This window comes from Chiloscyllium plagiosum, chromosome 4 (assembly GCF_004010195.1).
Source record: "Chiloscyllium plagiosum isolate BGI_BamShark_2017 chromosome 4, ASM401019v2, whole genome shotgun sequence".
NCBI classification, from domain to species: Eukaryota; Metazoa; Chordata; class Chondrichthyes; order Orectolobiformes; family Hemiscylliidae; genus Chiloscyllium; species Chiloscyllium plagiosum.
In genome coordinates this window covers 104295044-104309817 of record NC_057713.1, presented here as the reverse complement: position 1 = coordinate 104309817, position 14774 = coordinate 104295044, and the positions used below count along the sequence as shown (strand labels likewise).

The 14774-nt window shown below is 39.7% G+C and overlaps 1 protein-coding gene across 1 annotated transcript in view; it reads left to right on the top strand.

Moving 5' to 3' along the window:
- ppp1r17 (protein phosphatase 1 regulatory subunit 17) overlaps positions 1–14774 on the top strand; it is a 37640-nt gene that overhangs the window by 17252 nt on the left and 5614 nt on the right. The window contains exon 3 of the mRNA XM_043689424.1: positions 4352–4513. Within this exon, the coding sequence (XP_043545359.1) occupies positions 4352–4513 (162 nt within the window). The remainder of the gene's footprint in view (positions 1–4351; positions 4514–14774) is intronic.

Genomic DNA, 14774 nt, shown 5'->3' with positions numbered 1-14774 from the left:
ACCTTACCATTAAGTGTATAAGTCCTGCTAAGATTTGCTTTCCCAAAATGGAACACCTCGCATTTATCTAAGTTAAACTCCATTTGCCACTTCTCGGCCCATTGGCCCATCTGATAAAGATCATGTTGTAATCTGAGGTAACCATCTTCACCTTCCACTACACCTCCAATTTTGGTGTCATCTGCAAACTTAAAAACTGTACCTCTTATGCTCGCATCCAAATCATTTATGTAAAAGACAAAAAGTAGAGGACCCAGCACCGATCATTGTGGCACTCCACTGGTCACAGGCCTCCAGTCTGAAAAACAACCCTCCACCACCACCCTCTGTCTTCTAACTTTGAGCCAGTTGTGTATCCAAATGGCTACTTCTTGTATTCCATGAGATCTAACCTTGCTAACCAGTCTACCATGAGGAACCTTATCAAACACCTTACTGATGTCCATATAGATCACATCTACTGCTCTGCCCTCATCATTCCTCTTTGTTACTTCTTCAAATTCTTTCCAGTGACCCTGATAACCACATCATTTTAATTCTATTCTCTACCATTTATTTTCACCAAGCCTACCTTTCGGCTGAGCTTCCTTTTAAGTACAGCTTACTTTTCATTAGACAGCCCTTTTCATTTCACAGCTCTTATGAGTTGAGCTGTGCTTGTTTGCCCCAATCAGGTTTGCTGGCACGAGCCAATGTGGCTGCTTTGCTCGGGCAGGTTAATGGCCTGATTAGCCTTCACCTGTAAGCTTTTAACTATAACAGGCAAGACCACATATAACTGAGACTTCTCATTATTTGGTTGACACGGAGATTTCACCCTTTTTGCCATGTGCATTTGTTCAAAGCAACAGCTCAAGTATGAAACAGCCAGTTTACTGAAGACACTTTTACTCACTGGAGCTTACAGGAAGACATGTTCCCCATGAGGTACATTCCTCATATATACATATACGTAGTTGGGTTTGTGAACATGCATTTCCCACTTTTGCTTAATGCGACTGAATGTAGCCCCAGAACGCTGGGGTGTCAATAAATATTCATGAAGTGGTAATATTTGCAGAAGAAGGTGCCAGCAAGTCAATCTGTCTGATATGTCCAGAGAATTTAATGGCAAATTTTTAACTCTCCATCAGGAAACTGAATTATTGCCTCCCACTAAATTACGTTCTTCCGCCCGTTTTTCTAAATTCACTGGAAAGCTCTAGAAAATTCCACTCATGACTGCTTTCTTTCCTCTCTTGCAGTCAGTCAATCCACAAGTAGTATATCTCAAAATATACTTTTTTAAAAAAATTCCTTTTAATCCATAATCTATTGTGTGAATTTGTTTCCAACGGGCTGTTTTATGTGCTGCAGCAAAGTTTATGTTATCTCCTATGACATAAGAAATTGGTTGCAGGTATCAAGCTATTGAAGATTCCATTGGACAATTACTACAACTAAGTATTACGTACAAACATTACATTCCCCAGGCATATTAGCTGCTTGGACTAATACTGAGCTTTGGTTTTCAAAAGAGGAGCATGCTACAGTAGAATGTTATGCTTCAAGTGATCTTGCAGTGAGATGGAGTTTGTGATCTTTATAACCTCAGGTCACATGCCATGATACAATGATAGTGTGCCTCTTAAAGATATATGGACATATTGACTGGAAGACATAACACAATAGACTACAGCCACTATACTATTAATCCATAATTTAATTATGTTAGTGGATAACCATTAATAGTGTTTTTGTAAAATTTTGGATTAAAGAATCTGGGATCACCTAACAGAGGAAAGCCAATGAAACAGAGAAGACTTGCAAGTTGGAGATGATTATGACAAATTAGAAAAGAACAGCAAAAGAGGAAAATGTTATGCTTTTTGGATACCACAAAACTTTATAACTGACATTATTTCAAATATATTTAATATATTTGAAATATATATTTAATATATTTGAAATCATCAAGCATTTGAAATTTATATAGCAAAACCATTTCCTTACCTCATAGCTGCTGGCTTCCTGCAGCTTACAAGCAAGGTAAAAGCATAGCATAATTGAGGGACAAATTAAAATTCATGAAAGTGCCACAACAATATTTATCCCTCATCACTGTTTTCTTACTTACAATTGGAAACAGTTTGTTCACGTAACGTTTGCTGAGAGATGACCTTCTGCATCTTCAAGGTTTTCTGAATCCCATCAAGAGGGTTAGCAGCTTGGCTACCTGAGGTTTGATGGGAAGTAATATGACCACCAGCAATTGATCAGAGACCTGAAGCTATATATCAGACAGGGGAGTAGTACGTAGGACAGCAGCTAAGGATTCAGGTCACAGGAGGTGCTAGCTGTTTTCTGCAGGCAGTAGTGGAATTTCCTTGACCTACCAGTACAGCAGAATGCTCAGATTATCATGTCAGATAACAGTAGACATCTATAGCATCTCAACAGATGACTGGTGGTCACTTGTAGTTGTTAAATTTAACATAACCCTCAATATCTTTCCTTTTCAGGTCAGTGCCAGAAAGGTTTAATTGACATCATAAGATAAACCCGACCCATTGGGGTATAAAGGATTGCTGCAGCTAACCAGAGTTATATGTGTGTCTTATTTAGTTCTCTATGTGTTCTTAGCTGGTTCTCCTTGTACCTTAACTGATGTTTCAATGATTGTTCTTAGTGTTAACAGCATGTACCCATATGCTTGTTTTTAAGTTGAGACAATTTAGCTTCTTATATGTGATGCAACTAGCTAATATGCACTGTGTAACAATATTTTAAGTTTTTATCAAGACTGAGCCTATCCTCTGCCAAATACATCATCTGAGCCTCCCTCCCCACTTGGTAGCAGTGGCTCACCTAATAAGAAGAATCAGTGGCTGTGAATTTATCCAGAATATATTGGCATTGCTGAGAACCAAACATCATAAGAAGAACCATCTTGTTTTCGCTCTCTCACGTGTCCTCTGCTCTCTTCTGCAATAGGAGAAAGAGAAGACCTGTGACATATGGATACAGTGCCTTTGATAAGGGTGACTATCAGGGAGTGGTTTGAAATTGCACAAGAAGGACTGTGAATGGCAGGTATAGAGATGGGAAATTTAAATAAAGGGATAGTTGGGTGCACTTTCAACGTAATAAGTCAGGAGTGTTTTGAAAACGAAGACTTAACAAGGCTAAGTCTCATGTCATTCTGACTTGGAACTATATTATAATTCACATTATTGCTGGATCAATACCCTGGAATTCCTTTCCAAACAGCACTATATCTAGGTATACTTTGCATAGATGGCAGTGATTCAAGGATATGATTCACTGTCAGCTTCTTAGAATAATTTTAAGAATTGGCAATAAATGTAAGCTTCACCCACATTCCATGAATTAATAAAGAAAGGTAGTACCAAGCAAATTGAGGAGTAATAACTGCTAGGAAGCTTACCTTAGCTATTCTTGTGAGACTTTTAAACAATTTTCAGCATTGCATCCACAGCACAGCTCAATGCTTCTGACAATGATGCACTATGTCATCTCTCCCCATACATGCAGAGCTACCTGCTTAGAAATATTTTGTGTTGTTTAGTGATTAGAATATGTTCCTTATCATACCAACCTCCTTCACCCGAATCCTACAACACAGTATCAGAAAAATGGCAGGGGATAGTTGACGTAATGTGGATTAATGCCTTGCAGTTTTCACTGAATATTCACTGACATTTTGCTGCATTCAAAGTGCATCTCCTCTTTGACAGGTGTAGGCTGTCTTTAAATGGGGACAGGATTGACATCCCGGAGCAGATTCACTGTTAATGATGTTCATCAGGCAAGTGCTCTGTGTACGCCATCCATCTTGGGCAAGAAAATACACTTAGAATGGGACTAGCAGTGTAAAACTCCCAAATAGCTAGTATGGACACAATAGGCTGAATGACCTCGAACTGCACTGGAACCATACAATTATTTGTGCTTCTACATCTTTGAATGTTTTCTTTTCACCCTTTGTGACAACCCCCTGTGAACCCAGTTAACTCTGAGCATGTGGGCATAGGGCTTGCCTATACAAATAGCCCCATTCATGTTGAAACAGTTGTTTGATAAGAGCTTTTGAAATATTTTTCCACACTTTCTGTTATTTCTCTCAGTGCAGTGTCTCTGAAACACAAAGAGAGAACTTGGCATTAATCATTTCCTGTGCCTGTTCACTAATGGAAAGGTTATTTCTCTCCCTATTTGATTTTTGCAATTGAAGTGGGTGCTACTTGAACTAGATCTCTATCTGCCACCTTGCTAGTACAATAATTGGCTTTTGATGATTCTGACTCGGAAAGTTCATTCAAATGTATCTCTGCACATTTCTTTCTGACAGATGATCTTTCAAACCTCTCAGAGCAGTTAATAAAAACCTGTGAAGTAAATGAAGAGAGTGAGAAAGAAAAGGCTACAGATGAGTCAAAGGATGGTGAGGCTGAGCAGAAGAAGCCAAGGAGAAAGGATACTCCTGTACAGTATGTACCTCCTCTCATCCCAGGTACTGGAACGGATGTAATTTATCCTTGAGTCCATTATTAGAATAGATTTGTTTTATTGTTCACTCATGAGAAGCAAGCTTCGCTGGCATTTATTGTCTGTAGTTGCTGTTGAGAAGGTGGTGGTGAGCTGCCTTCTTAAACAGCTGCAGTCCACAGGCTGCAGGTTATCCCACAATGTCATTAGGGAGGGAATTTCAAAATTTTGGGAATAATTAAATTCTGCCCTCTCTACACAAGCAAGCACAAATGAATAAGGTGCTTCAGTGCATAACTATATCGCTATTTTCTATATGTCTGCTTCCTCTGGCAGTCATATATGGTACAAATTTTCAATTTGAGTCTGATCCAAACAGGAACTAACTGCTTGGAGTAAGATCTTGCATCTGATCCCTTGCCATACAGGGCTGGGCTTGCAGTAATTTCTCCAGTTTTATAATTATTAAGTATGTTTCCTGGATGTGTACAGAAATCCACATGCTATTCGACATTAAAAGCATCAGACTATAGACTTGGGGAACTCTGATAGCAGGGTGTGTTCCTACCAGTTGGATTGCTTTTGTTAACACAAATCCTCCGTCCAATGGAACTGCTTCCATTTACTGATGCAAAGGTCAAAGGTTGCACTTGTTGCAAACTTCCTGTGGCTGCGGCCCACAGTTGCCAACCATTAAAGGATAGCAACACGTACACAAATTTCCAATTTATCCTGTTAGGAGTCAAAGCAATTCAAACTCAACACAATCCATCTAAAACAAAAGTCTTCCTTTTATTAAAAGCATTTGTTGTTTTTCTTCCAATGCTGAAGTGAACTCTGAGGGACATTCCTGACAAATACTCTCCCAGTCTGAAACACAATACGATGTGTCTTTCAGTTTCCCCTCTGAGTCACAATAATGATCTGACAAGGTTGTTGTCCTCAAGCAGTTCCATTGACACTAATAGGATAGGGCACTTTAGTTTGGCTTGAGGGCCAATGTCAGTTTGCTCAATGAGCTACTGCTGCATACTTAGCCAGCAGAGGGCTTTGCAGTTCATTCTTGATTCCCTTCAAAATGCTAGATCCTGTTAGATCAATGATATTGCTGATACAAACTAGAAGCTTGGAGTGAATTTGGAGGCTATAAATTTTGGCCTTTATAACAGTTAAATAATACTTAAAAGGGAAAGAGTCAGTACATAAAACTGCCTGGGCAGCAGCTTGCTCCTCAGCACCTGCAAATGGAGGATGCCATGACCAATAGTTCTTGGTATGCAGAAATTTACTGGTTTAATTTGTATTATTTAATTCTGTACCAAGTCAACATCATCCTCAAGAAAGACAAAAAGAAGAAATTTGGATTCATGCAGCACCGGTCACAAGCTCTGAGTTCAAGTACTTGCAGAGCAAATTCTGAACTATTGAAAGCAGTTAATGGGTTATCATATCAGGAAATACTGGCACACACTAACGACAAAAGACTAATGACCATATAATCTTATTTGGTGATGCTTATTGAAGGTTAATTACTGGCTAAAGACGAGGGAGAGATGCCTTGATTATTTTCAAGTTTGTGCCCTGATTTATCATATATTCTCCTAAGACAGGAGAGTTTAATGTTTCCTTGGATAAACAGCATTTTCAACAGTGCAACCTGAAACCTGTACTGCATTAAATTACTGAGTTAGATTTTACTCTCAAGCTTTGTTTATCCTGAGCCACACCTGAAACTTGGGGTTCAACTCTCCCCAACCATATGAGGCAAGCTGAGGGGTTTGGAAATCCAAATTTTTTTACTGGCACAGTATAGCATCTGTGGTCAGTGAACTGAACCACTCAAATAGCCAATGTCCATATCCCACCGCTATGGACATTTTGCCTGCATTGTGCGGGTCTGCTGCCACATAGATGAAGCAACCATGGGTAATCAAGGAAGTTAAGAAGAGTATTAAGTTGAAAGAAAAAGCATATAAGTAGGCACAAGTCAGTGATAGCCCTGAAGGATGGGATAAATTCAGAATCCAGCAAAGGAGAACTATAAAGATAATAATGAGAGCAAATAAACTCTGAGGGTAAACTAGCAAGGAATATAAGTTAAAACACAGAACTGTTGATAGTGGAAATCTGAAACAAAACTGCAATTGCTGGAGATAATCAGTAGGTTGGGCAGCATTTGTGGAGAGAAAGCAGAATTAACATTTTGAGTCTAGTGAGCTTTCAGAAGTCAGGGTGAAAGTGTAAAAAACTGATAGTAAGAGCTTCTTTATCCAATAAAAAAGAAAAGGAGACAGCAAAGTGAACATAGGCCCCTTAGTAAATGAACCTGACAAGATGGTTATACAGAACAAGAAAATAGCAGAGGAGTTAAACAGATATTTTATGTTAGTCTTTGTAGTGAAAGAAACTTTGAACGTACCATCAATACTAAACAATAGAGGGGAGGAATTAAATACCATCACCATCACAGAGATGTACTATTGGACAAACTAATGGATCTAAAGGCAGACATGTTTCCTGATGGCTTGCGTTCTAGGATCCTAAGAGAGATAATTGGAGGGATAGTGGATGCTATTGGTTGTGTTGGAAAACTGTTAATGTGACACCCCTATTCAACAAGGCAGGTAGGAAAAAGAAGGTTACTATAGGCTGATTAGGCTAACACCTATTTGTTGGTAAAGTATTGGAACCAATTATTAAGGAAATAAGAGCAAAGCATTTGGAAAATTATAATCTAATCAAGCAGAGTCAATACGTCTTCATGAGGGAAATCGTGTCTGACTAATTTATTGGAGATTTTTTAGGAAGGCTCAACCAGAACCAGTAGAGCTGTTACATTTGGGCTTCTAGCAGGCATTTAACATGGTAGCTCGCAAAGTTGTCACCAGATAAGAACGCGCAGTGTTGGAGGTGGTATATTGTCATGGGTGGAGAATGGGCGAATGGGCAGTAAACAGCGAGTGGAGATAAGGGGTTCTTTTTCAGGTTGGTGAGCTCGACCAGTGGGGCTCCACAGGGATCAGTGCCGGGCTTGCAACTATTTACAATATATTAATGACCTGGAGAATGAAGTGAATGTACTGTAGCCAGACTGACAGATAACACGAACATAGGTGGAAAGTCAGGTTGTGAGAGAGATACAAAGGGTTCACAGAGCGATATTAATAGGTTAAGTATGTGAGTAAAACGTTGGAAAATGGAGTATCAGGTGGGGAAATGCAAAGTTGTACATTTTGGAAAGGAGAACAAAAGATTAGAGTGTTACTTAAATGGAGGAAAAATCTGCAGAAAGCTGCAACACAAAGTGACTTGGGGGTATTGTGCTCGAGACACAGAAAGCTAGCACATCGGGGTGCAACAGGTAATCAGGAAGGTTAAGGGAATGTTGGCCCTTTTCTCAAAGAGATTGGAGTATAAGAGTAGAGAAGTCTTATTGCAACTGTACAAGGTGCTGGTGAGATCACATCTGGAGTGCAGTGAACAGTTATGGTCCCCTTATTTGAGAAATAATAATATTTCATTGGAGGCATTTCAGAGTAGGTTCGCCAGGATGATCCCTGGTATGGAGGGATTGTCCTAAGAGCAAATGTTAAGCAGATTTGGACCCTACTGAGTGGAATTTAGAAGAATAAGAGGTGAAACAGACAGAATTCATAAGGAACTTGACAGGGTAAATGTTAAGAAGCCGTTTCATGGGAGAGTCCAGGAGTAGAGGGCATGGTCTCAGAATAATTTAAGACTGAGTTGAAGATGAATTTCTTCCTCTCAGAGGGTGAGTCTTTGGATCTTCTTGCCACAGAGAGGTGTGGGGCAAAGTTCTAGTGTATTTTTAAGACTAAGTTAAATAGATTCTTGATCAGTAGGGAAATTAATGGTTATGGGGAAAGGGCAAGAAACTGAACAAGAGGAGTATTGGATCAGCCATGATCCCATTGAATGGCGGAGCAGGCTTGAGGAGCCTAATGACCTAATCCTGTTCCTGTTTCTTATGGTCTAATGGTGGGATTTCCAGCTAAACCTTGGCAGCCTCCTTAGTGAGTGGTCTATAGCACTATGATATCTGGTGCAGGGCACTATGTTCTCTTTGGTAGGGAACACCAGTGGCAGTAATTCCCTGTAGGTCTGCCTCCTGGCACTGGTTTCTCCCTAACCAAGCCCACCTCTTCTTTGAAGACCCCTCTACAGTGTGTTGTAGCCTTAGCAATAATTATTGCAATTGGTGGCACTGGTAGGCAGACAAACAAGCAATCCTCTGATTGGGTCTACAGTTCTTGGGACTGAACTGCCTTCCTCGATTGGATGACAGTCCTGGCAGTGGCTTGTTCAATGAGAATCAACAGGAAATTGCTAACCCAGGATCTCACCACATGACAAAGTGAGGTCATCCTCTGAGTTCACTTACGGGTTACAAACATCATGAAGAAAGTTCAGTCCCTTGACATTAAATGCAAACATCAGAGCTTGTGACATCAAAGTAATGATAAATTCCTGGCACTCCATATATCAACAACCAGAGTCTACTGCTTGCTCAATGAAAACTCTGATGGACACCAATATCAACTCAACTTTTGGATGTCAGGATATACAGACTGCATGGAGACCACTTGGCTTTTATTTCATTTCTTGTAAGAGTTGTGCAATTTTTGATTTGATCTGAATCATACAACCAATCAGGAGAATAAAATGTATCAATTGTTTGCTGATGGTTGCCTACTGTTTGCACTTTGGTTAAAGGTAGTTTGGCATCCTAAACATTTTAATGCTTTTAGTCATTTCAATTTTAAAATAACATTAATTTCTGTGTGATTGTACAGAAGCTTCCTCCCTTAACTGGCTTTAAATGAGTGTAAGTTTTTTACCCATCTGCTTTTGGAGTTGTAATACACAAAGAGGCACGTGGACAATAGTTCATTTCTATTTTATCTACCAGTTGCAAATCTTTTTAAATAAATGAGTTTTATTATTTTTATGGAAAAAAGGAAATTGGAATTACACTGGTGAAAGGATTGGAAAGACAATGGGACTCACGAATCATCTGTTTAATCTTCACTAATGTCTGAAGTTAATTTGTGATCAGACACTCTGAAAGCAAACTGGAAAACTGGAACATTTTAACAGTAGCACTGATCACTGCTTCCTTCAAGTATACAATCCCTGTGAGAGATGAGCTATCTTTCCTTTAAGTAACCCTGGTGCAGAAAGAAAAAAATTGCAGGCTATCTGTGAGACAGCACAAAATTTAATTAAGCTGTTATTAGCTGCACACAGATTTTTCTAAATAATGTAATCATGGTTTCATGCTACTTGTAATCCAGCAGCTTTGGCAGTACTATCTTATTTACCCAAAGACAAAAAAAACTGCTTAAGCAGCTGCTGCAAGTTAATATTCTGTAGATAGCAGTACCAAACTAGCTATGTTTCTAATTGCGGAAGTCCCGCATCTCTCATGTCATGTATTTTACGTACAGTTTATTTAATTTATGCAACTAATTTTATTTAAATGCTCTGGAGTTGCATTTCAAGGGAATTAGACCATTCGGGAACAGACAGGATAATACTACAAGTATTATAGGGAGATGGCGGAAATATTGAATAATTATTTTGAGTCAGCATTAAACAGAGAGTTTGAATGGGGTAGTCATGACATTAAATAATGAGATGAGCAATATGAAAAGTACAATTAACATAAAAAGAAATGTGTTGAATAAACTGATTGACAGCTGGGAATAATAAAAAAAACATACTTTCAGTATCCCAGGCAAAACATTCTTTCCTATTTGCATGTCATGTGATTTGCAATGACATTTCTTTAGTAGCTGCACAGTATGCTGCTTTCTATGGAATATATGCTTTTTGGGGAGGAGGCATGGTGGGAAACATTGCTAAATGAGGGACTTTCCCAAAGCATAATGGAGCGGGCGAGCAGGTCACAGGTCTAAGACAAAGATGACTGTCTCCATTCCATTGCTGTCTCCATAAACCTGAAACAGACAGCACGATGGCATGGATCAACCTTGTCCTTCTTTGGGTCATCGTGTTTCTGAGAAGAAACCTAACGCATCGCCTGCTGCAACACCAACACAACCAGGAGCAGGGACCAGCAACACCAGCAGACCAGACCTGCAGAGACACAACTGCCTGTGCAAGAGGAATATTGTGATGGTGCATGTTGGCCTAACAATGCATCCAAACTGTTGATGCAGCTATCTGTAGATGTCAGACAGGCAGTGTAGAAGATACCTTGGGATGTCCCAGGCAGTTGCCTCTTACAGCTGTCATAGCTGAACACTCAATGATGCCTGCATCTTTCAACGCTACTCAATTCATACAGAGATGTTGGTTAGTGATCAGGGTTAATTTTCAAATCTTGATTCATGATGTCTGCCAGTAATCCTCAGGCTGACTGTAAGGACAGGAACATGCTTTGACAAAGACCATTGTGGAGCAGGCCATAGGCCACATGTAGATAGGGATCGTGGCCTGGACAATGCAGGCAATTCAGGAAGCATTATCTAGACAGAGTGTCCTTACCACAGTAGTTTGCTGCATCCTCCATAACCTCACTTGATAATGGAAGTATATCTTGGAAGTGGAAGAGAGAGGAAGAGATGGATGAGTTAGAGGGCACCTTTAAAGAAGGAACTGAAAGTGAGGATGAAGAGATAGCCCAGGAGGGTTCTCACAGACAGGGCAGCAAGTGAAAATCACATAGTTAACCACTTCCAGGAGGTCTGAGTTATATGAACATTTTTTTTTAATGTTCAGTTTGCTATAGCTGGATGGGAGGTCACTGCATGCTTGATGCAGCATATCTCATTGACTGAGAAGAAATTCATTTCACACTATTTATTGGAATAAAGGTTACATTTTTAAAAATTTATGAATGATGCAATAATTTTATGTGACAGGAAGATTAAATGATAAACCTAGGTTTTGTAGTAACTGTAAATGGCTATATCTGCTATCCAGTGGGTGCTGGCATGAATAGAGGTCAATGGAGATTACAAACTTCTGACTCATCTCTCCACTTAATAGAAAACAGAATAGAGAACATTCATCCTGGACAAGGGTCCCCAGTCTCTAACATTCTACTTGATCTCATTAATCATAATCTTAATTCTCTATCTTTTCAGACTTGTGAAAGGTTCCCCACTATCTGCCCCTTAGGAACACAGAGTGCCTGGTCAGGTGTGCATTGTTTACTGCATGAACTGAGAATGTTGTAAAAGCCCCAACTAGGGAAACCAGCTTTACTTTCCACAGGCCATACCAGCTACTTCTTTGCATCACTTCCATTAATTGTCTGTGATGGACATGATGTATGTTTGTCCCAGGATTGCTATTCTACTGTTGAACTCATCAGATCAAATATGCTTGTCTCAATGCTACCTCTGGAGCTTTGACTGCAAAGCAATAATATGAGGTCTATCGTTTGCAGGTCATTTGGACCACCTCATCTCCTAGCCCCAGATCGAGCAGTTCCACGCTTCTATTTGGATTGAAATGTAGTGATTAAGAAAGTGTAGAATGCCCCTGCAGATTAATCCCTAATTTTGCTGTAATCATTTGAAGTCTAGAGAATATCCTACGATGCATGATTATATCATATTTGCTTTTCAATTTTAACCAAATAGATTCTGTCACTGCGTGTCAAGGGTAGCTTCTCTTTCCTATTTCTTCCCTAATTTGTAATGCCACCTCAGCTCCTTTTACTCCTTGCCTATCTTTTCAGAACACTTTATATCCTTTAACATTAAGCATCAGTCCTTACCATTTTAAGTCAAATTTCTGTTTTTACCATTATGTCTGATTATAGATATTTTAATCACCATATTCGGAGATATTATTGCATACTTCTGGAGCAGGTGAGGCTTGAACTGAGACAATCTGTTCAAAGATGGGGAGATTACTGCTACACCAAAAACCCCTCAGTTGTATTTGACTACATCTCTTTGTAGTCATCATCATCCTTCATTGTTAGGTTCTATATATTAGCTTCTATTAACTGCTTCTCGGCTAAAATCAACGCTCACTTCTCCCTACATTTTACTCTCATTTTTACTTGCATCTGCCCATCTACTCATCTCAATTTAGTTTAATCCTTCCCCAATCACATTAGTGCTACCCATTGGAAAAATATTGGCCCCAGTCCTGTGCACGTACAATCTGCCCATTTTAAATAGTTGCCTCCTGCCCCAGAACTGCTCCCATAGACCCATGACCCTGAAGCCAGCCCCTTGCACTATGGTTCAAGCCTCATGCACTGATCCTTTCAATTTCCCGATTTTCACTCTCGCTAGTGTATGACATTGAGAATAATTCTGAGATTGCTGTCTTTAAAGAGCTACTTCTTAACTTTCCTCAGCTCCCAAAATTCTGGCCGTACAACTTCAATACCTGTCCTTTCTCTATTGATGTTGTTACTGAAGAGTATTGCAACTACATGACTGATGGTTCATTCCCCCTCGAGAATATTCTGCATTCTTTCTGGCTCTAGGAGGTAAATCACAATGCAGATCTCTAGATGATGGTTACAGAAAAGCCTACGTGGTCCTACCTTTGGAATATTGTGTAATGTCAGCATTTCTCTGTTTTGACGTTTCCCCTGTGCAGTTCTTTACCCATTGTTTCATTGTTAGGACTGTACTCTTTTTAAGGTTTTGTGTTCAATGCCGAATACAAGTTTGAGAATGGCACAGGCCCTGAAGAGTCCTGCTCTTCCTGGTCTTATTCCGGGCATCTGTCTGTGATCCTGAATTCTCTATTTCTGTGGAATGGCCATTTTCTGGACAATACAATTCAGAATACTCTCAGCCTCCCTGGTGATTCATAGCCTCTGCACACCCGGTTAGAAAGTTTTAGCACCAACTGGAGCAGCTGGGTGCATCTCCTATGAACATGGCTCCAAGATTTTTAATCTGCCATGAAATAGAAACATGGTGCAGGAATTGGAAACAACTGTTCTTTGATGTCCAGTCATAATCTGCAATAAATTCTTCAATGCCTTTTTTTTAGAATCTATTTAGTATCATGTTTAAATGATTAATTTTAACTATTGCGTTCCATGTTTTAAGTCATAGTCTCCCATTGTCTCACACTCTCTCTGATTCTTTCTAATTTTTTAAAATAGTAAAAGAATACCAATTTCCCTCACTGCTAAAAATTCCCTCTTGCACCTAATGTCCTGAGCTTGTATCATTGAAGAAGTATTTCAGAGCATTACACTCTGTGCTGTTTAGAAGCAATATTTGACTGTCTGAAGAGTATTGTGAAGACAACTGCTCGGAAAGGGCCAAAGTGATGGCTCCCAGTTGTAAGCTGCAGGGCATACACCTTTCCATGAGGTCGTTACACTTTCTCTGGCACGGGATCCGGATCCTGGGGGGTTATATACCCATATCACCACTTGTATATTCTCAAGGTTGCTATACATCTGATTTGACTGCTGCTAGTTCACAATGTGGTTAATTACAGAAATTTACACTTTGTAAAACCTAGCAGTGAATATATGTATGTTCTGTGAATGTTGCTCAAGTCTTTTCAGGATCTTCTGCCTCTATTTTGCAGTAAGTTACTTGATTCTCCAACTCAGATTAATGAACAAACTGATGCAACGCACACAAATTGCTATTAAACATTGCATCCGGCACCAATGTTGGCTATTTACAGCCTCAAAGACTTTCTCAGTGAGGTTCACTGGCCTCCCCCTGTCTTCTTCAGGGAAGGGAGCTTCTTTCCATATCCTCATGACATGAATCATCACCTCTGGGAATTCCATGAACCGGGGGGAGGGGAGGGGCACATCAAACTCTACGAGTAAGCAAATCCCAGGTGTAAGGTTTAGTTTGCATTCTTGAGCACTTAGCCCTTGATAGAATATTGGGAGCATTTTCTGACCAGGAGCCTGATTTCTCAAGGGGCCAGGGTGTGGGGTACAAGGGTACACCAGCACTTACTGTTTTGCAGCTACAACTACAATAAAAATGGAGAGGAACTTGAGCAGAAATAGACAGAATTTAAAACTACCGGTATTGACTTAGGAGTTTGCGACAACTGCTGTGATGTACCCAGTGGAATCACCAATTTCCTTGTAAAGCTCAATGAGGCTACAAAAACAATCAGAGGATAACAAAGAGAGAAATAAGGAAGGAGAGGATCAAATATGAAGGTAGGCTAGCCAGTAATATTAGAAATGATAGTAAAAGTTTCTTTCAATACATAAGAAACAAACGACAGGCAAGCATAGACATTGGGCCACTTCAAATTGATGCTGGAAGCCTAGTGAT